This window comes from Microtus oregoni, unplaced genomic scaffold (assembly GCF_018167655.1).
Source record: "Microtus oregoni isolate MIOR12 unplaced genomic scaffold, Mior012 000019F_ref0000042, whole genome shotgun sequence".
Classification (NCBI taxonomy): Eukaryota; Metazoa; Chordata; class Mammalia; order Rodentia; family Cricetidae; genus Microtus; species Microtus oregoni.
Window position 1 is genome coordinate 37443835 of NW_024543078.1, and position 21689 is coordinate 37465523.

At 41.6% G+C, this 21689-nt stretch overlaps 1 protein-coding gene across 2 annotated transcripts in view; it reads right to left on the minus strand.

Moving 5' to 3' along the window:
• Window positions 1-2819: 2819 nt before the first annotated feature.
• Window positions 2820-21689, minus strand: part of LOC121459513 (eukaryotic translation initiation factor 4E transporter) — a 41430-nt gene continuing 22560 nt past the window's right edge. For both annotated transcript variants that reach the window (XM_041669390.1, XM_041669389.1), the window contains exons 8-19: window positions 19373-19508; window positions 18994-19173; window positions 17291-17523; window positions 12187-12258; window positions 11640-11823; window positions 10326-10405; window positions 9660-9799; window positions 7588-7672; window positions 6055-6187; window positions 4650-4994; window positions 4061-4225; window positions 2820-3536 (exon numbers count right to left, since the gene is read on the minus strand). In XM_041669390.1, coding sequence (XP_041525324.1) covers window positions 3298-3536; window positions 4061-4225; window positions 4650-4994; window positions 6055-6187; window positions 7588-7672; window positions 9660-9799; window positions 10326-10405; window positions 11640-11823; window positions 12187-12258; window positions 17291-17523; window positions 18994-19173; window positions 19373-19508 — 1992 coding nt within the window. In that variant the 3' untranslated portion in view covers window positions 2820-3297. The remainder of the gene's footprint in view (window positions 3537-4060; window positions 4226-4649; window positions 4995-6054; window positions 6188-7587; window positions 7673-9659; window positions 9800-10325; window positions 10406-11639; window positions 11824-12186; window positions 12259-17290; window positions 17524-18993; window positions 19174-19372; window positions 19509-21689) is intronic.

Here is a 21689-nt window from a genome sequence, read left to right on the forward strand (position 1 = left end):
AGATGTCTATAGAGGAGAGAGAGAGGTTTATATAACTGGCTGACCTCAAATTTAGAGAAAGCCTCCTTCCTGCCTCTGCATCCCAAATGCAGAGATTAAATGTTTATAATCTACCACACCCAGTGAGGTGCGTTCTTAGAGCCAAAGACCTTTCTCCTGAGGTCTCAAAGAGACTGGAGGTGTGAGTTAAACTCATGACGGGTTAAATTTCCCATTTTGTTTTCCTGGCTTTAGTATAGCTAAGCAGACCCACTATTCTGCACCATTTTTTAGTTAGGCTGCTAAAGCACCATTTAAGACTGAAGTGCTAGGGTAATCATTGAAAGGGCATTTTCATAGAAGTCATGCCTTCATTAGGTCTCTCACCTACTCTACTCACTACAGCTTGGTGGCTTTTTTGGGCAGCTGGCTACCCAAAATCAAAAAATGCTAGAGCCTTGAGTTGAACATCATACAGGGAATACAGTGATTTTGAGACATGCTCTTACTATGTAGCTCTAAGACTATCAATCAGTTTGTTTCATTAAATTGTTAAAGGGACTAGAACTGAAGAACTTTTTTTTAAAGATTTATTATGTATACAACATTCTGCCTCCATGCCAGAAGAGGGCGCCAGATCTCATTACAGATGGTTGTGAGCCACCATGTGGGTGCTGGGAATTGAACTCACAACCTCTGGAAGAACAGCTAGTGCTCTTAACCACTGAGCCATCTCTCCAGCCCAAGAACTGTATTTATTCCTGTAAGTGATCTTTGTCTCATTTGTATGTATAACTCAGAAAGAGGCTAGTGTCTTTGAGTAGCCTGACTAGCCTAACTCTTTGTAAATGGACACGTTAATAGAGGGGCAAGGCCTGGCCACTTCTGATCCCTGCTGCCTTCCCAAGGACCCCTTGTTCCTCAGCTTATTTTGGGAAACAACTGTTACTCTCCTCACCTCACTTGCCCTCTCAATCTTGGTTTTCATCTTTTAATATGTATATGGGTATTTTGCCTTTGTGTATGTCTGCACCACATGTGTGCCTGGTGACTGCAGAAGCCAGAAGAGGGTGTCCTATGCCCCGAACTGGAGTTAATTGCGGATGAGAGCCATCATGTGGGTGTTTGAAATGGAACCTGAATCCCCTGGAGGAGCAGATAATGGTCCTCAGCTGTGTGAGCCATCCCTCCAGGCCTGAAGGTAGGTTAGTGTGCTTCTCTCACACTTCAGCTTCTCTTAACCCTTTCCCCATCTTCCTAGTTTCAAATACTTCTAAAGTCAGTTATACATGCCAGATGACCACACTGCTGCTCCAAAGACTCTTCCCCAACTGGAATCTCTGGATGTCTACCCCGAGCTGCAGATAATCCCTCAATTCAACTCTATGGAGTAATTGGGTTGCATGTATGAGGCATACTTCTGGCTAAGATATCTGATCTCTTTTGCCCCATGCATTTCTGCCTACTTTTCTCTAAGGTTCTTACCTGCTAGAAGACTTTTTTCTCTATTTTTTGAGACTACATTTCAGGTGGGCAAAACTGGCCTTGAACCTCACTACCTAAGAGCTGATTTTGAATTCTTACGATTCTCCCACTTTTCTCCAGTTAATATAGTGGTTTTTTTTTTTTTTAGACAGGGTTTCTCTGGTTTTGGAGCCTGTCCTGGAACTAGCTCTTGCAGACCAGGCTGGCCTCGAACTCACAGAGATCCGCCTGCCTCTGCCTCCCGAGTTCTGGGATTAAAGGCATGCACCACCAACCACCGCCTGGCGTTAATATAGTGTTAACGGCTATCTATCTCACTTCTTTACACTTTGAATCTTGCCTGTTCCCTGTGGGCTTCTACCGTGCCAGTTAAGTCCGTGCCTTCATCTGTCTCATCTGTTCCAGCAGCTTTAGCCTGCAAAGTAATTCCCTGTGGACAGTTCTTCCTTACCTCACCCCACCACTCCTGGCTCACATGTCTGTCTACACACCGAGTTTCTCAGTCGGTGAGGGTACCTAATTTAGAAGTAGCAGATTGCCCTCATGCTTAATTCACAGCCAGGTTTTGTTGAAAGGCAACCACTTTCTTCTCCGAGAGTAGGGCTGAGTAGGCAATTGAAGGATTATAATCAGTATCACTGAGACTCAAGACTTGGGAGCCACAGGTTGTATTAGACAAAATCTAACAGAGTTGAGAGCCACAGTCTATATCCTAAGTTTAGGAGCTGGCGACATGGCTCAGAGGTTAAGAGCACTGACTACTCTTCCAGAGGTCCTGAGTTCAATTCCCAGCAACCACATGGTGCTCGCAACCATCTGTAATGAGATCTGGTACCCTCTTCTGACCTGTAGGCATAATTGTATACATAATAAATACATAAATCTTTAAAAAAATAAAGTTTAGGACTGAAAAACCATCAGGATAACACTATCCTTCAGAATGCTTTTCCTACAATTTATATAATACTTTAGATTCTAAGTAAAATTTTGTGTGGAAAGACTAGATACAGTATAGGAGGAGCTAACACAGCAGAGGCAAGGGAAAGACAAGACATTAACAGGTCAAAATTGAGTTAAACTGAATTAACAAGGTGGAATAGTAAGTTTCAGAGAAACTATCATATACATGATTTCCCTAACAGATTTTCATGTGGTCAATTTGATTTTGAAAAGGGTAAATATTGATATCCTTGAGGTTTAGCCCAACTTAAACTAATGCGATGGGAACTTTACATGCAGGAAAATATAGAACTTGTAAGACAAAATGTGAAAGAGAACCCTACTAAGGATGTGGCACTGGAGTGTTAGAAACAAGAGACTCATGGAGGAAATAAACACAGAACCAGTCATTTTGTTCACACACGTGGCATATGCAACTTTTAATAAATCAAAAGAAAAAGGTCCCAAATATACAAGTGAAAAAAATTCCAAACAGTTGACACAGGCCTAACTAATAGCTACTTTATGTACAGCTGTATAAGTTCAAAAAAGCTATCCTATACGTATGTACAAAAGTTTATACACAGGTCTGTACATAAGGGTTCTGAAAAAAAAAATGTATAGACCCTTAGGTGTCACCTCTAGAAGACACCAACACTTCATTCACATATTTTATAAAAGAAAGATTTCAAGGATTGATAATATTGTGTCCCTTGTATTTGGACCATGTAAGCTCCATTTGATTGGTTGACAACCTCATAATGTAGATCACGGTAGGTATGTGGGTCCCTTCACAATGTGCTCCAATGTAAAAGCCCATAAATAAAGATAGGGAATGAGCATCATGGCCAGGATGCTACCATAGGTCCAGATGGGTAAGCTTGTCTGCCCTGCTCACTGTCTGTACTCCAGTTCGTCTACACTGATGACTTTGGTGGGCATAGAGGGCAGAGGCTGCTGTAGCACATCTGAGCCAAACCATTTTGCAAGGCCCACAGGGGAGCTGCTCCTTTGGCTGGTACGATGCTCCATCTGGGAGTGCATGTGGGGCAGGCCTGATCTGCTGGGCACATTAGGAGGAGTCTGAACGTTGATAGCTGCTGCCTGGGAACCAGAGCCTGGAGGATGCAGAACTATGGAGAGAAGAGTGTCACCTGGTGCTGTAGCAAGGAAACTGCTCACACTCCACCCATTTCTATATTTACAGATCTAATAAGAGGGCCCTTGGATACTCACTCCCAAATACTACTGATAGTACTTTATGGCCTACTTTGCTGCAATAGTTTCCTGTTACTTTCAGGGGTGGGGTGTCTACCAAAGGATTTACTGCAGGGTTTCCTAAAAAAAAAATGCAGAATGCTAGATGACTTTATATAGGAAAGCTAATGCACTCGGAAGCCAGTGCTATAAACCCACCAAGGCTGACATGACTACGTCAGAATTATCAGCCTTCAAAGGGGTGAAACGAAGCATTCCTAGCTTCCATGGTCCTCGCAGCCATAGATGGCATGATCAGTCCCCTTCACCCATTTCTCTAGGGACACCCGTACCTACTAGAACCAGCTAAGGGAACGAGGAGTTGGTGATAAGTGACAGCTACTAGAAGTATCAGATACATCAGTGTGGTTAGCTAGCCCGGCTCATTGCTGAACCTTACCTGAGCGCTGCAGCTGCTGCTGCATCATTGCCAGGTGCAGAGGGGTTCCAGGACGAGGGTTTAGGAGAGGGTGACTAGCAGCAGAGAAAGGGTACAAGGGTTGTCCCAGAAGTGGGCCAGATATTCCCTGTAAAGGAGCCACGTCTATCCCAGGGGGGAGCACACCTGATAGAAAAAGAAACTTCTGAGAAGTTGTGTCGAATGTACCTAAAAATTTCAAGTTTTACCACAAATTTTTGCTGATTTGGAAACTTAAGAGTGTTGGGTATTGTGGCACACTAGTTTTTTTTAGGGTACTGAAAAATTACAAAAGGCCACTTCATTTTATTTTTCAAGACAGGGTTTCTGTGTAGCCTTGGCTGTCCTAAAATTAGCTCTATATACCAGGCTGGCCTTAAACTCAGAGATCCGCCTGCCTCTGCCTCCATACATGCGTCAGGACACACAAGTGTACACACAAGAGACAATTTTAAATGAACGCCAAAGCCAGGCTCCCTAATCTTAATGATCTAAAGGGAGCAGACCCCTATGTATACCCACCTACCATGATGCAACATTACTGACCACCCGCACCCAGTCAGAAACTCACCAGCTTGGAGCAAACTTGGAAGATGCTGTGGATGTATTCCTTGGGCTATCAACCTTTGGACTAACCCTGGGTGAAGCTGGTGAGCAGGCCGAACAATAGGAACATGAGGGACCAGGGGAACTTGGTGGGGAGGGCGAAGAAAAGGTGTTCCTGGACCTGGGGGTGCTAAGGTGGGTGTTTTTCTCCCGGCTGCTTTAGGTCGGTAATCTTGCTCTTTGGTATAACGGTTGTTCTGGGACAGTGGAGTGGAGCACGAAGACCACTGTGATGTCGAGAGTTTAGGATTTGTCGTAGGAGAAGAGTCTTGATCATTATTGGGCATGGGATTAGATGACAGCAGGTTCTCTGTAAGGATTCAGTCATAGAACATTTTGGTACTGACACCAGTTCCCAATTTATTTCAATCCCCAACAGACTAGCAAACTTTTTTTAAAAAGCTGGCAATTCTTATTTGATTCCTCTTCAGCAGTTTAGTGAGCAGCCACATGGGTATTGGGAATTAAACCCAGGTAATATAAAACCAACCAGTGCTCTCAGCCGTATCTCCGGCCTGTAGATGCCAAGTTTTAAGGCCTTCCAATTCCATGCTGGAATTTTTGTTTTGCTTTTTCATTTTCCTTTCTTGAAGGGTGTTAGACATGAACCCATGGTCTTGCACATACATACTAAGCAAGTGTTCTAACACTGAGCTACATTCCCAGTGCATAACGAATTTCTGATACAACACAAAAGAACTTAAAGAGACTCGTGACATATAAAAACAAATGGCACAAGTTGCCAGGCTTAGGAGGTAGTTCCTTAGATCCCAGGACTTTGTGAGGTTAGGACTACACAGTGAGATTCTGTCTCAAATGAAACAACCAATCAACCAAAAACCTGTAACAAAAAAAGGAAGCCTGTGTCTATTCTATACTCCCTTCAGCCAAAGGACAGCTATTAGTAAAACCAGACCACAAAAACAGCCCAATTTAGTTAAGTGTCTTGCTCTACACCAATGGTGGAGCAAATAGTATCTTTGGTTCATATGGAAGAGCTGGGGTTAGAGATACAGATCAGCAGTTAAAAGCTCTGGATGCTCTTGAAGACCTAAATTCATTTCCAGCACCTACATGGATGCTCATAACCACCTATAACTCCGGGCCCAGAAGATCTGATGCCCTCTTGTGGAGACATACCTCGAGGCAAAGCATATAAAAACAAAAATGTTAATAAGAACTGAACTGTATTAATATGCTATGAATCTATCATTCAACCTGGTAGACTAATAGGAATCCTAAGCTAGAGTACACCTGATATCCCAGCTGGACAGAATATCAAGTGAGCAAGTTTGACTGTGAGCTCACCCAACCCATCTCCCTGACATTGCAGTCATGCATGCCTACGTTCTGACACAGGTGAGCAGTACCTTCACTGGCCTTCTGAGTATCCTCTTTAGCATCTCCAGGAACCACTGTACCAGGTGTTATTTCCTCCTTGCTTTTCTCTCTGCTTTCATACATCTTCCGAATCACTGAGGTAGGGGTGAAGGAAGGAGAAAGCTGCAGAGAAGAGAGGCAGAATTAGCATACTCAAGTGCCTTTCTGTAATGTTAAGCCAGGATTTTTTGGTTTTGAATACTGGGATTTAAACCTAGGGTCTTGTAAATGCTTGGAAGTACTTGACCACTATGTTTGCAGCACCCACCTTGGGCCTGGCTTCACCGGTGAAGCCATTCCATAGAGGGAAGAGTCCCCATTTTGTCTATGTAGGCAGAGGGAACTCTAGCAACTCTAATGCTCTGGTCTATAGACATTGGAAGAAAACACAAAGAGGCAAATAGTCACTATCCCAAGAGCTTCAACCCTTGTTCACCTGTAAAAATGTCTCTCTTCTCATGCTTATCAAGCCTGGGATAGGATGGGGAAGAAGAGAAGGGCATAGCTGGAACTGTACCTTAGTAAACACAGAAGGGATGCTTCATAGACAACCTCAAAACATATGATACTCCTTGTTCCTCGTATTTTTCTTTTCAAAATATTGTGTGTAAGAAAATCCAATTATCTTAAAGCTTTCCTCACTTACCATTGAGGGTCCTTTGTTCTTGTTTCTGTTGTTTATTTTTTTTTTTTTTTTTTTTTTTTTATTTTTCGAGACAGGGTTTCTCCGTAGCTTTTGGTTCCTGTCCTGGAACTAGCTCTTGTAGACCAGGCTGGCCTCGATTGTTTATTTTTTTTAATGATTTTTATTATACATGCGCCCAAAATTTGAAAGGCAGGAGACAAGATCTAACTGACAAACAAAGCTTCCAGAATCTCTCTAAAACAAGAGCAGAGACCCATATGGAGTCCTGAACCACAAAACAATTGTTTTCCCCCCTTGTCTATCAGCTTTGATAGGATGATAAAGGTCTGTAGAGATGAAATTAAAAACTATTAAAAAAAAAAAAAGGCAGTGGTAAAGCTAGACTAGCACCTCAAACAACAAACCCACGATAGAACAGAACACAATCTGTGGACCTGCCAGCATGCTCACTGAACAAGTTACTCTTCTGATATCCTGCCTCACCTCTGTCCTTTACTTTCCCACAGCAGCTATACTAGTTTGTCTTTTAGAAAGGCTCTCACTAGGCACAGGTTGGCTTTCCACTCAGAGATCCATTTGCCTCTCTGCCTCCCAAGTGATGCCATTAAGTGTATGTTACCAGGCCTGGCCCAGCTTTATTTTAAGCAGTGATGTCTTACTGTATCCTGGCACAAGTTTGTCTATCTCCTAGAGCATACTTTTCAATGTAGGGACTTTAGTAGAATAATAAATTAAGGGAGGGAAGACATAATAAATAGATAGGCATAGAAAGTCAGTAATCCTGTGGAAGGCATTCAGAGACACAGGGAGCACACTGGCCTAACATATAACCAGATGCAGAAATCTTAGAGCCATTCAGTTACCAAAAGTCACTGACCATGCTTGTGATGGAGGCAGCAGGAGCTGGGGAAGAGGAATTTCCTCGGTGCATGGGTGCTGGTGACTTTGAGACTCGCTGTTGCCTGGGAACAGATCCATTAACAGTGTCAGTTCTCAACTACTTAATGCCAAGTCTAAAACCATGTAATTCAGTAACAGTCCAGGAACTCAGCACACCTTTCACTTATCCAACTTAATTCCTTTTTTTGGTTTCTAGACGAGGTTTCTATATAGCTTTGGAGCCTGTCCTGAAACTCACTCAGTAGACCAGGCAGGCCTTGAACTCACAGAGATCCATTTTTCACCACCTCCTGAGTACTGGGATTAAAGGCATGCACCATCACCGGCCAGTGGAAAAAGTTCTTTTTTTTTTTTTCCTCTCTACATAGTCCTGTCTACTCTGAAATTCACTATGTATACCATGCTGGCCTTGAATACAGACGTTCTCCTGCCTCTGCTGGGAGGCACTATCCCCAGCTATTTTACTTATTCTCCCTTAGCCTGGAGGAAAATGGGAAACAGGGTTGGCATAGAAATAGGTTGAGGAATAGACTATGTGTACTCCCTGCACTTATACCAATTGTTAGTGACTGAAACCCTCTGAATCCCAGGCAATGATGGGATCCTGAATCTATAAGCTTTCCAATCAGTGTTCATAAACTAGGCAATGTATCTTAAGTGTACATGGGGGTTTCACACAATTTATCATTTACACCTTTTATGTTTTGTTTTCTTTTTTTCCTTTTTCCAGAGGGCGTTTTGAGACAGGATTTCTCGGTGTAATCATCCTGGCTGTCCTGGAGCCTTTATTAACCCAGCACTCAGGAGGCAGAGGCATGAGGATTTCTCTAAATTCAAGATCAGATTGGTCTATGAAGTGAATTCAAGGACAGCCAGAGTTGTTATACAGAGAAACCCTGTCTCGAAAAACAAAAACGACAAAACCCAAAAAACAAAACTAAGCAATGATGTGGGATTCCACTCTGTATGCTATGAATATGTTTTACTACCAGGGGTTATTAAAGAAGCTGTTTGGGCCAACGGCTTAGTAAAGCCAGGTGGGAAATCCGAACACGGATATAGAGAGAAAGTAGGCAGAATCAAGGAGACGCCATGTAGCTGCCGGAGGAGACAGACATCAGCTGGCAGCCAGAATCTTTACCGGTAGGCCACAGCCTTGTGGTGATACACAAATTAATAAAAATGGGTTAATTTAAGATGTAAGAGTTATTTAATAAGAACCTGAGTTAATAATTCAAGGAGTGTTTATTAATATTAAACTATTAATATATTAAAATATCAATATAGTTTCTGTGTGATTATTTGGGTCTGAACAGGGGGGGAAATGCAAAGGCAGTCTCCACCTAAAAAGCAACAAAATAAAACAGAAACAAGGGCTAGTGGTTGGGGTATGAAAGAGTCTAGTATATCCAAGGCCCTGAGTTCAATCCCTGGCACAGTAAAAATAAAAGAAATTAACCAGTAGAAGCATTGTATATTTTAAAATATATTTACTTGTAGCAAATTAAATTATAATATCAAATTATGAGACTATCATGAATTAGCTAACCGAAACTCAAAAAATATAAGATATAAAATATATAGAATAAGGGGGCTGGAGAAATGGCCCAGAGGTTAAGAACACTGCCTGCTCTTCCCGAGGTCCTGAGTTCAATTCCCAGCAACCACATGGTGGCTCACAACCATCTATAATGAGATCTGGTGCCCTCTTCTGGTCTGGTGGCATCCATGCAGATAGAACACTGTATCCATAATAAATAAAAATAAATCTTTAAAATATATATATATAGAATAAGAAAATTGAGGTAGTGCTTATTTTTAGAGGCTAGACAGTGGGCACTTCAGAGGGGGGCAAACTGATAATATCAACACAGGGCACATAGCAGGATTCTATTCAACTGAATTTTCTCTATAAACAGAATCTGCAGTGGGATGGAATGCCCATCTTACATTGGATCAGCATATACAACCATATATATGATTTACCAATCTCAGAAAGCTACTTATAAATCAGTACCCAAATCTGCATAAGTAGCATTAGAAGTTTACCTGTTTCTCAGTCCATCTCTGGTTCTATCCACTTGTGGTTTGTTATAACCAGGCTGATAGAAGGATGCTGCCTGTACTGCAAGGTCATGTGGGAGGGCCAGCCCCTCCAAGGCAGCCTGCTGCAATTCTAGCTGGCTCATCTGCTCAACAGAATGGCAGGGGACAATGAATGAAAAAATGAGGAAGTTCAAATTTCCACAAAGGTCTGTCTCATGGTTTAAAGGGTAGCTAAGAAAACAATATGACAAATATTTAAGTTATGCTGCTGTCCACTAAATATTTTTAAAATTTAAATAGTGGGGTGAGAGATGGCTCAGTGGTTAAGAACATTTATTGCTATTGCTGAGTATCCAGAGGTTCAATTCCCAGCACCCACATGGCAGTACACAAATGTCATAACAGGGGATTTGATGACTTCTTGAAAACTCTCTGGGCAATGAGCACCCATGTGGTACACAAACATAAACTATTCATATACATAAATCTAAAAAAATTTTTTTTAATTTATATTCTACTCAGCAATTTTCTCCTATGAATGAACTTGAAGTAAAGTATCATTGCAGAACAAACTATGTATTTCATTGTTGCATATCAATCTCCACCCTATAAGCAACAGCAAGTGTGAAAAGGCAAGGAGACTAGGTCTGAGAAAGAGCTCAGCCTGACCTGGGCTGTGACAGGGCTCATGGGCTTGCGCATGCCTTGGAATGGATCTCCAAGTAGCTGCTGGGGTCCTGATGGGAAACCTGCCAGAAAATTTACAGAATCAATAACTGTCAAGCATTAGGGCCAAGGACAACGTAAGCACCCCCACCCTGTTGTGCTTGCTTAACGGGGAAGTCTTGCTTCTTTGGCCCAATAAAACATTCCCTTTCATCTCTCCTCCCACAGTGTATATGTGGACCTTAAACAGAGTTATTCTGGCCTCAACTGCTGGTGTAACCTTCTTCCCATTAAGCTGTCACCTTTGTCCTTTTCAGAGCTGGGAGCTCTCCGGCTGAAATTTTCTCTTCAGCAATCTGGCCATGCTTGACAAGCTAGCTGGCACTAAAGTAGAGTCCAGAGCTCTGAGGGTCAGTTCCCACACGACTCTATATTATTGCAAGCAAATATTAAGGTATCTGATTGGCAAAGGCAAGGTGCCGGCAGTCTCCAGTGGTTTGATGGAAGAGACACTAACACAGCTTTCTGGAAGTGCTTCTTTTAGGCACATACTGAAGCAACACAGGATTTCACAGTTCACTGTGAACCAACTTCAACTGCTCGTCCAGAAAGTCATTACTCTGTGACTGGCTCCTTCATGTAGCTTCAAACTCACTATGTAGGCCAGCGTGGCCTTAAAACTTGAAATCCTCCTGCTTCATCATCCCAAGTGCTGAGATTAAAGGAGTGTATCATCACTTCCTGGCTTTCTTCAAGTTCTTTATCAAAGACAGACCTAAGAATCCAAATTAACTTTTCAGCTGAATTCTCTTAACAAGAAAACTAAAGCCGGGCAGTGGTGGCACACGCCTTTAATCCCAGCACTCGGGAGGCAGAGGCAGGCGGATCTCTGTGAGTTCGAGGCCAGCCTGGTCTACAAGAGCTAGTTCCAGAACAGGAACCAAAGCTACAGAGAAACCCTGTCTCGAAAAAAAAAAAAAAAAAAAACTAAAGAACTATACTTGTTTACTAGGAACATATTGATTTAAAAGGGGGAGCTCAAAAAAAAAAAAAAAAAAACCCAAAAAACTATCTTCCACTTTGACTGCACACTTTCTACATAAACTGAAAGGAAGGACTTATTTCCTTTCAGATTCTTTAAGCATACCCTTCAAAGACTGCCAAGTCCAGGGAAGAAATCTAACCTTCTTGGACACGAGGGGAAGACACACATGCATTAAGAGCAGGTACTAAGATGGGAACCTAGTCAATGGTGGAGTGCTTAACTGGTAGATACGAGGCGCAGGGTTCAATCCCCAGCAGTAATGAACTAGTTACCAATTGGTGATGGTATCCTTGGATGAAGATAGTCTGCTGACGCTGCTCGAGTTTGAAACACCTGTGACATAGGAGGAGAGGGCGCTCTTTGGCTCAATAAAGATGCAGTAGGTTCCAGGCTCCCCATAAGGCCACTGAGAAGATTGGAAGAAGCAGGTCTCTGAACCGGTTGACCAAGGAGTTCCTATAAGCAGAAATGCCAGATCCCTGTGAACAAACCTACTTCTTTCTAGTCCAAAGTTTTGAAACAGGAATCCATTTTTAGAAGCTAGTCAATGTCTCTCATGCACCATTGAGGAGCTGGCATCTGTACATGTAAGACATTTCCCCAAATGTTTCAGCTACCAACATTTGCCTTAAGTTAGTGCTAGAAAAACAGATTCTCAAATTCCACAAAAACTGTAAACTGGCAAACCAGAACCATTTAAAGCATCACAGCCCATCCACTTGGATTAGCAACATAGCAAATGACGTTAGGTGGCAATAGTACATCCCTGACTGCCACACAAAGGTCACTCTGAGGGATTAGTCTAAGACTGTAACATACCTGTAGGATGTTTTTAGGGACAGGCTGGCCTGGAATTTCAGCCGGAGCCAACAAGTGACTTTCAAGGTTTCGCTAAAAAAGAAAGGAAGAAAACTGGTTATAACTTTAAGACAAATTTTACTGGGGACCACATAAAAAACAGCAAATATTCCCAAGGGAGTTGACAGTTAACAGCAAAATGATGCTCAAATCACAGAGAACTGATTTCACCAACTCCTACTCTCATCGCGTGTGTCAACAAATCCCTCCCATGTACATGAAGAGGTATTAGGAAAGATTTTCTAAGCCAGCACTAGTCCATCTTTGAATAAACCTTTACTGATCATTATCAATAAGAAGATTTACTGATGAAAGAGAGTATTAAAAACAAGGAGCTGGAGAGATGGCTCAGTGATTAAGAGCATTGCCTGCTCTTCCAAAGGTCCTGAGTTCAATTCCCAGCAACCACATGGTGGCTCACAACCATCTGTAATGAGGTCTGGTGTCCTCTTCTGGCCTGCAGGCATATTAAAAAAACAAACAAACAAACAAGGAGCTGGAGAGATGGTTCAGTGGTTAAGCTGCTCTTCCAAAGGTACAACCTGGGCTTTATGGCCAGCACCCATATGATGGCTCACAACCATCTATTACTCTAGTTCCAGGGGACCACACATATTCTAAAATCCATAGACATAAGACATGCACATATATACACACAGATAAATAATCATACACTTAAAACAAAAATAAATAAAACTTTAAAAACAGACCAGAAAGCAGCCAGTATTCAGGAGGCAGAGGCAGGCAGATCTTTGAGTCCAAGTCTGAGAGAGTTCCTCAACAAGCTCCAAAGTTATACAGAGAAACCTTGTCTCAAAAAAACAAAACAGAAAAAAAAAAACCCACCAAAACCAAAACCAACCAGACAACAACTAAAAACAGCAGCACAACAGGCTGGGCATGCCAGTGATGCACACTATTCTTTCTAGCACTCTGGTAGTTGAGGCAGAACAAACAAGAGTTTGAGAAGCTTGAGCTGCATGAAACATAGCCAGGAGATAGGCAAGAGGCACAGCCTTTGTCTAGAAAGCATGAGAGGCCTGAACATGATGCTGAGTCACAAAACTAAAACAAAAATAATAACATTCCAAATTTGGCCAGAATTGTTAATGTTTCAGAGTTTCGGCCAGGTGTGGTAGCACATGCCTTTAGATCCAATCACTTGAGACAGAGGCAGGTAGATCTGAGTTCCAGGCTATCCTGGTATACATGGTGAGTTCCAGGACAGCCAGGGTGACATAAAGAGACCCTGTCTCAAAACAACACAAAACCCTGGAACTATTATTATTATTACTACTACATTACTATTTCAAATTAAGTTCCTAAAAATGTTTCTCATATGCAGAACAAAGTTCAATCTCCATTCTGCTTTTAATCTGTCAATGTTCTTTTGCTTTGTACAATTAACCTGCACCCTACTGCATATCTGAGTACTGTGTGGCCCTTGAGCTTAGTCAGCAGGACTTTCTGTTGCAATTCCCCTTCCTTTAGAGGGAGCTGTCAAATCTACAGCAGGTTCAAAGACTTCTATTGTTGGCTTTGGAACTGAGGCTAAATACAAATGATTTTAAGAGTAGGCAACTTACTACATAGCTTAGCATATTTGCAGCATAATCTGCAATTCCAAGAAATACAGTTTAAGAGTGAACTTCATTACTTAGAAAGACAGTGGCAGATGAGAACTGTTATTCAGCAGTAATGACTGAAGACACTGACTTTAGTAGTAGACCAGGACCTCACATGCAAACCGAGCAACATGATATATTCTAAGTTGGTGTAAATATCAATCTATCCACTTTATATCTCAATCTTGCTAGCAGGTGTCTGAGGTTCATTTCCTCACCATAACTGAAACTAGATGTACGTAAGAGCACTTGAAACTCCAATATCAAACCAAGTGCACTCACGACTCAGGGTCAATACTGTGCAATAAAGTAAAAGGTTGAAGCCGGGCGGTGGTGGCGCACGCCTTTAATCCCAGCACTCAGGAGGCAGAGGTAGGTGGATCTCTGTGAGTTCAAGGCCAGTCTGGTCTGTCAGTGCGAGTTCCAGGACAGGCTCCAAAGCCAAAGAGAAACCCTGTCTCAAAAAAGCAAAATAAAATAAAATGAAATGAAATAAAAAAAAAAAGGTTGAGACATGAAATACTGAGTTCCCTTCTTTCCCTCTCAAGACACAGTCTGTTTATGTAGCCCAGGCTGGTCTCAAACCTGCCATTCTCCCCCTGCTTCCTCCTCCCAACTGCTCCCAGCTGCTTTGTCTCCACTTGTTTGGATATTCACACTAAAAGGAAAAAGAAATCCTATGATAAGATTCAAATGACAAAACAAGTTAGTTCTGAAATACCAAGGTGGGGGCATGAAATTCCATGCACAGCCCTTAGTTTTATGAGCCAGGTCTTGTTCTGTATGTAGCTCATGATAGCAAAAACTCATGTTGGCCTTCAATTTATAATCATTCTACCTTAAATCCCCCAATACAGGATGTATGCCATGGCTAGAAACATGTGTGTCCTTCATTTTATAGCATTTATACCTATTGTGTGGAAGTTAACTCTGAAGCAGTTTATAGGATCATTCCCTTTGAGTTGTATGTTATAGCCGGAAATGTCCTTCAAGTGGGCAAGAGGACGGCACCTCTGTTTGACCTTAACTGTTGATCAGGTAAGAAAAACTGAAAAATCATCCCCTTCACTGGGTATAAAAACAATCAGGGCTGGAGAGATGAATCAGCAGGAAAAGTACCTGTTGCATGACAACCCGAATTCAATTCCAGGACTCACAAAGTGCAAAGAGAAAACCGACTCTCTCAGGTTGTTTTCTAACCTCCATATGCTGGGGGACAAATATGCCCACAAAAACATATAAATGCACACAAAATATCTTTAATACATATTTTTTTGGGGGGGGGGGGTCTTTGAGACAAGGTTTTTCTGTGTAACAGTTCTGGCTTTCCTGGAACTTGAACTCACAGTGATTCACCTGCCTCTGCCTAAGCGCTGGGATTAAAGGTGTGCGCCACCAGCTACCATCATCACAGTTAATCAATCATTTAGCTACTTGTAGTAGCTAGGCAAAAAGGATTGAAGAAAAAGAGGTAAATTCAATTTGGCAGATCTGATATAACATAGTAACTAAGACTAGACTTCGTTCTTCAGATCTACCCTGTCTCCCTGTTACTTAGTATCATAAAGGAAGAGTGTAAGATGAAGACTATGGCTGAAACTCACGCTTTAAACACTGCTATGATATTTGATATGTACTTTTAAAAAAGGAGATAGGGTCTTTCTAGACCCTTTGAGCTTGTGATTATCCTATAATCACTTTCCAAGTAGTGATGGGACCACCAGCCTGCCCTATCATGCTCACCTCCATTTTTGGTATGTCAATAAATCTGTGTGACTGTTTAATCAAGAACACAGGTAATCCAGATAGATACAGGGAATACAAAGTGTGAAAAATAAAGATTTTATATTAGGGGGCTGGAGAGATTGCTCAGTGGTTAAGCACACTTGGCAGCCCTTCCAGAACCCACATAGTGACTCACAATCATCTGAAACTCCAGTGCCAGGAGGGTCTGACACCCTTTTCTGGACTCTGTGTGTACCAGGCATGCAAGCAGTACATAGACAAAATGTTAATATATAAAAAAATTAAATAAATCTTTAAAAATTTTTACTATAAGGCCGGGCGGTGGTGGCGCACGCCTTTAATCCCAGCACTCGGGAGGCAGAGGCAGGCAGATCTCTGTGAGTTCGAGACCAGCCTGGTCTACAAGAGCTAGTTCCAGGACAGGCTCCAAAACCACAGAGAAACCCTGTCTCGAAAAACCAAAAAAAAAAAAATTTTACTATAAAATCTTTTTTTTTTTTATTTTTTTTTTATTTTTTTTATTTATTATGTATACAATATTCTGTCTGTATGCCTGAAGGCCAGAAGAGGGCACCAGACCTCTTTACAGATGGTTGTGAGCCACCTTGTGGTTGCTGGGAATTGAACTCAGGACCTTTGGAAGAGCAGGCAATGCTCTTAACCACTGAGCCATCTCTCCAGCCCTACTATAAAATCTTGTAGGGCGTTTGTGGCTTATGTCTTTAATTCCAGAACTTGGGAGACAGAAACAGGTAGAACTCTAAGTTTGAGGCCAGCCTGGTCTACAGAGCAAGTTCCAGGAGAGTCAGAGCTACACAGAGAAACCTTATCTCGAAAAGCAGAACAAACAGAAAAATCTCGTATTAACAGCCAAAATAACTAGAAAATTTTCCATCGAGCACCTCTAAAAACATAGCATCTTTACATACATATATATGTATATATATATGTGTGTGTGTATATATATCTATATATCAATATATATAAAAGTAAAGATGTATATATATGTATATATACATATATATCTTTACTTTTTTTCCCTTTGGTTTTTTTGACACAGTTTTTTTTTGATATTGCCCGTGTGGTGAGATTAAAAGCATGTGCCACCACCGCCCAACATATTTATTTACTTTTGAGACAGGGTGTCACTATGTAGCTGAGACTGGCTTTGAATTCAAGAGATATACCTCCCTTTTTCTGAGTGCTGGGGTTAAAGCACGTGTCAGCATACCTGACTTGATCATCACTGGCCCTGGCTGTCCCTGAGCTTCTGATCCTCTCAGATACTAGGATTACAGTATCTGAACATCACTATGTTCAGTTCAGCTCGAGGGACAAGTTTCTCTTTTGCAATGGTGATCCTACATATTAGGCTGTATTTCTCCCACTTGGCTACATCCACAACGCAGTTACTTTTCTTTCTTAGGAAAGGACTTCATAAAGTTATGCAGAAATGAGTTAAACTGAATTATTCAATCATCCTATTGTACCAGACATATACATTATCCACAGATATGCTTTTTTTCTACTAACAAATAGCATATCCATAATCAAGGAACAAATAAACACCAAAGACCAAACAACTTCTAAAGAAATTTCCAATCTACTCAAAATATCATTTATTATTGCAGTGGGAGGTCATACCGAAACAGGAAAAGAAGAGACTGACTGGGTGAGGTTTTCTGAATACTTACACTGACTTTGGGCTGAGTAGGCAAAGTCCCACTTGCCTTCATGGTGCTCACTAGTTTGTTGAATGCAGTCATATCTCCATCTTTCTTGAGCTGTCGATTGCTAGTTACAGCACTCAGTGTCTCTTCTAAATGTTCCGCCATGAAGGGAGTTGAATTCTTCATTTGCTGGTCCACCTTCAAGCCTTTGAGCCCTGCTTCTACCTCTTCCACTGAAAGTACAACCCCTGAATGTGCTGAGAAGTTGAGAAAGCTCTGGTTACACCAAGCAAAGGGGTATTTGGTAGGAATTCTCATTGGCTGTCATGACAATTATTTCATAACTGAAGTGAGGCTGTCAAAAAGGCTGCCAATGAAAACAGACAAACTGAACACTTAAAATCATAGTATTTTAGTAGGAATAAGGCTATAATCATGTACACAGAAAGACACGGATGGGCAAGGTGGCACACACCTTTAATCCAAGCACTAAGGAGGCACAGGCAGACAGATCAAAGGGAGTTTGAGGTACACTGTACATACGGAGTTCCAGGACAGCAAGGACTAAAAAGACCTTGACTCAAAAAACGAACGGATAGGGGTACACACCTGGAAAAAAATGGCTCAGTGGTTAAGAACACATATTTGTTCTTACAGGACCTGAGTTCAATTACCAGCATTCACACCAGACAGCTCACAACTGAACTTACTGGAACTCCAGTTCCAAAGAACCTGTACCTCTCTCATCCCCTTGGGCAAATACACAGACACACATTCACATAATAATAATAAAAATAAAAGAAACAGAATAAACTACACCAAAAATATTCAAATGCTAGAAACTGGGAGGGCAGAACTATGGAGTATGAGTTTTCAAAACTTGGTAAGATCTTACATAGTGAGTTCCAGGACAGCCAAAATGACACAGAGAACCCCCATCCCCCGCAAACAAACAAACAAACAAACAAAAAAGAACAAACAAAACCAAAAAAATTTGACAAGACCCTGTGTCAGGCAGAAAGATACCTTATAATAACTCTCTCCAGACTTTGCTACCAGGGTAAGAACCCAGAAAGCTCAACAGCAACTAACCTGTGCTGTGGTCTCACAGCGCTAACTGATGCTAAGGACTTGTTGCCTAAGTGAGAACATGGTAAATGGAGGCACAGTAGTGAGGAATAGGCAAACTATGCTTGGGAGGATAGAAACAGTCCTGGGTTGTTACCACTGGACCCTAAGTAAAAATCGGAGGGAGGCTGGGTATAGTGTATACCTTTAATACCAGCACTGTAAAGACAGAGGCCAGAGCTTCTCTGTGAGCTATAGGCCAACCTGGCTTACACAGCAAGTTCGAAGGCCAACCAGGGCTTAAAAGATACAAGGTTGTATGGCAACACGCCTGAGTCTTTTCGAAAAACCTCAACTAATCCCCACTATGCTTCTGAATTGATGAGAAGCAGTATATTAGAACCACTGCTTAAGAATGGGAACTTTAGGGCTGGAGAGATGGCTCAGTGGTTAAGAGCACTGGCTGCTCTTCCAGAGGTTCTGAGTTCAATTCCCAACAACCACATGGTGGCTCACAACCATCTGTAATGAGATCTGGTGCCCTCTTCTGGCGTGTGGGCATACATGGAGGCAGAATGTTGTATACATAAGAAATAAATAAATCTTTAAAAAAAAAAAAAAGAATGGGAACTTTACATAGCTAAACAACAAACACTTACAGCTCTCCTTAAGCTTTTCTTTGTTTGCAGAAAGGCTAGAGAGAAGAGGTTTTAAATCCACTTTGGCTTTCTGTAGCATTTCTAAGATGTCCACTTTATTTTCAGCATGGTCTTCCGATGGAATAGGAGCAAAATAATTCCCAGAGTTCTGCCCAGGAGAGAGGACGGCTTGTTCCAGACCTGATTTTGTAAATAAACATACCCACAGTTGGTATTGAACATACATACTTCCCTTCAACAACATAAAAAGAGCAGTAACTGAAGAGTTTTCAGTATCCAAAACTCCTTTAACCCTAGTGGACCCTGAGTAAAGGACAAAATGATCCAGGCCAGGGGAGGCTCAATTCACATACAAGGCTAGAATGTGAAGCTCTCTTACCTGCGAGTCTCTCAAGCTCTTCATGTGGTGTAGATCCAAGGCTACTAGATCTGCTCCCTGACCGGCTTGGGTTAGAGAACCACCTACTGAAGCGGCTGGCAGAGACTGACCCTTCTCCCAGAACATCTTCTATCATCTGACAAGAGAGACAGAGGGGTTAAGGTGACAGTCTCCAGGTGAAAAGGACATGGAGGTTCAATGTTAAGACAAAGACTCTGAAACTTCCTTTGACACTGCTGACCCAAAATCACTTTCAGAGCTTGGGAGTTGAGCCTTTTTCTTCCCCTTTCGGATCTTTCCTGAGCAACTCAAATTTGGGCATTAAAACAAATAAACAATAATCAGAAACAAAACAAAAAACACAGACCTCCTAAGCATATACAGCATAGTCTCTATGTTACTTAAGAGTTCTTTACCGTTTGCCCCATTAAAAAAGGTATCTTAGGAGATTCAGTTTCAAAACCACAATAAGTACCAGAGTGAAGTACTCTGACACCATGTTGATGGCTTCCGTGAGATTGTTTATGAAGACATGATTAAAGAAAATCCCTGGCTCCAAACTGGTGGTCTCAGGATTGAAAGGAATATTATGATATTCAACGCTGACAAATTCAAGAAGCCAAGATATAAAAATGTAGAGCTAAGAAATGATCACTATAGCCAGTAGGTGGGCACACATCTCTAGTCCAAGAATTTGGGAGGCAGAGGTAGTCAGATCTCTGAGTTCAAGGCTAGCCTGGTCTACAGAGTGAGTTTTAGTATGGCCAGGCTACACATTGAAACCCTGTCTCAAAAAACAAACAAACAAAAAAAGAAAAGATCGGGAAAAAAAGAAAAAGATCATTATTCCAGCCAAGGGAGGTGCAACACAGGTAATCCAAGCACTTGGAGGGGTTGAGGTCAGCTTGGGTCACACACTGATGGTCTGTCTCAAAAAGCAAGCATCAAGAAGAAAAACACACAGGAGAATAACAACTCCAGTTGAAGTGTAGAAAATGGATATAAAAGTATCATAAATGATATATCTCAGTGGAACAAGTGAGTGCAGGCAAAATACAATTTAGTGTAAGCAGGAATTTTATTAAAACAAAAACTCAAAATCCACTAAAACCCCAAACAAACAAACAGCCTGAAAGGTAGTTACTATTTCAGTGTTTAAAAATGAGAAACTTTAGGGCTGGTGACATGGCTCAGCAGGTAAACGCACCTATGGTACAAGCCTGATGACCTGAATCCACATAAGCTGGCCTCTGACCTCCACATACGCACTGTATCACATGTGTGCACTCACCCTTACTAAAAATGATACATTTTAAAGGTAAATTACTTAATCTATTCAAAAAGTTTTAATTTACAAAAAATGATGACTTTGTATTTTAATGTTTCTAACATACTCTTACTAAATAGGAAAAGTCAAAGACAAAAATAAAGGACATAAAGTATCTGGGCATTTTCTAAAAAAATTAAGTAAATACTGAGAAAACACTTTCTCCCCCCTGCCCCACACAGGGTTTTTCCGTGTAGCCCAGCTGTCCTGGAATTCACTTTGTAGACCAGGTTGGCCTAGATATCAGAGATTTGTCTGCCTCTGCCTCCCCAATGCTGGAATTAAAGATGTGTACCACCATCACCAGGCGAGAAAAGTAATTTCTGTTTTGCTCAGTTATAGACTTTGCTTCCTTTTTCTTGTTTTCTTTTTTCTTTTCTTGAGACAGGGTTTCTCTATGTAGACCTAGCTATACCGGAACTCACTCTGTAGACCAGACTGGCTTTAAACTCGGAGGCCTCTGCTGCCACCCCCTACACACACACACACACAAGGGCTAGGATTAAAGGCACTGTCCACCACTGCCCACTTTTGTTATGGTTTTTTGAGAGAGGGTTTCTCTATAGTATCCCTGGCGGTCCTCGAACTCACATAGATCTACCTGCCTCTGCCTCCTGAGTGCTGGTATTAAAGACATGTGACACCATTGTGCAGCCCTTTTTTAAATTTTATTTTATTATTTAATACATTATGGATGTTTTGCCTGTGTGTATGTCTTTGCACCATGTATGAGTGCATTAGATATCCTGGAACTGGGGTTAAGAGACAGTTATGGTTGCCATGTGAATACTGGGAATCAAATCCAGGTCCTCTACAAGAGCAGACAGTGCTCTCAATCACTGAGTCTTCTCTACAGCCGCTAAATTTGTGTTTTGTTAAATTTTATAATCAAGAGTAGAAACAAACTTGCTCTTAGACACATTTGTAGAGATACTCATCTCAAAAAAACAAGGTGCTCGAGTCCAAATCCTTTTGGACTAAAAGTTTGAT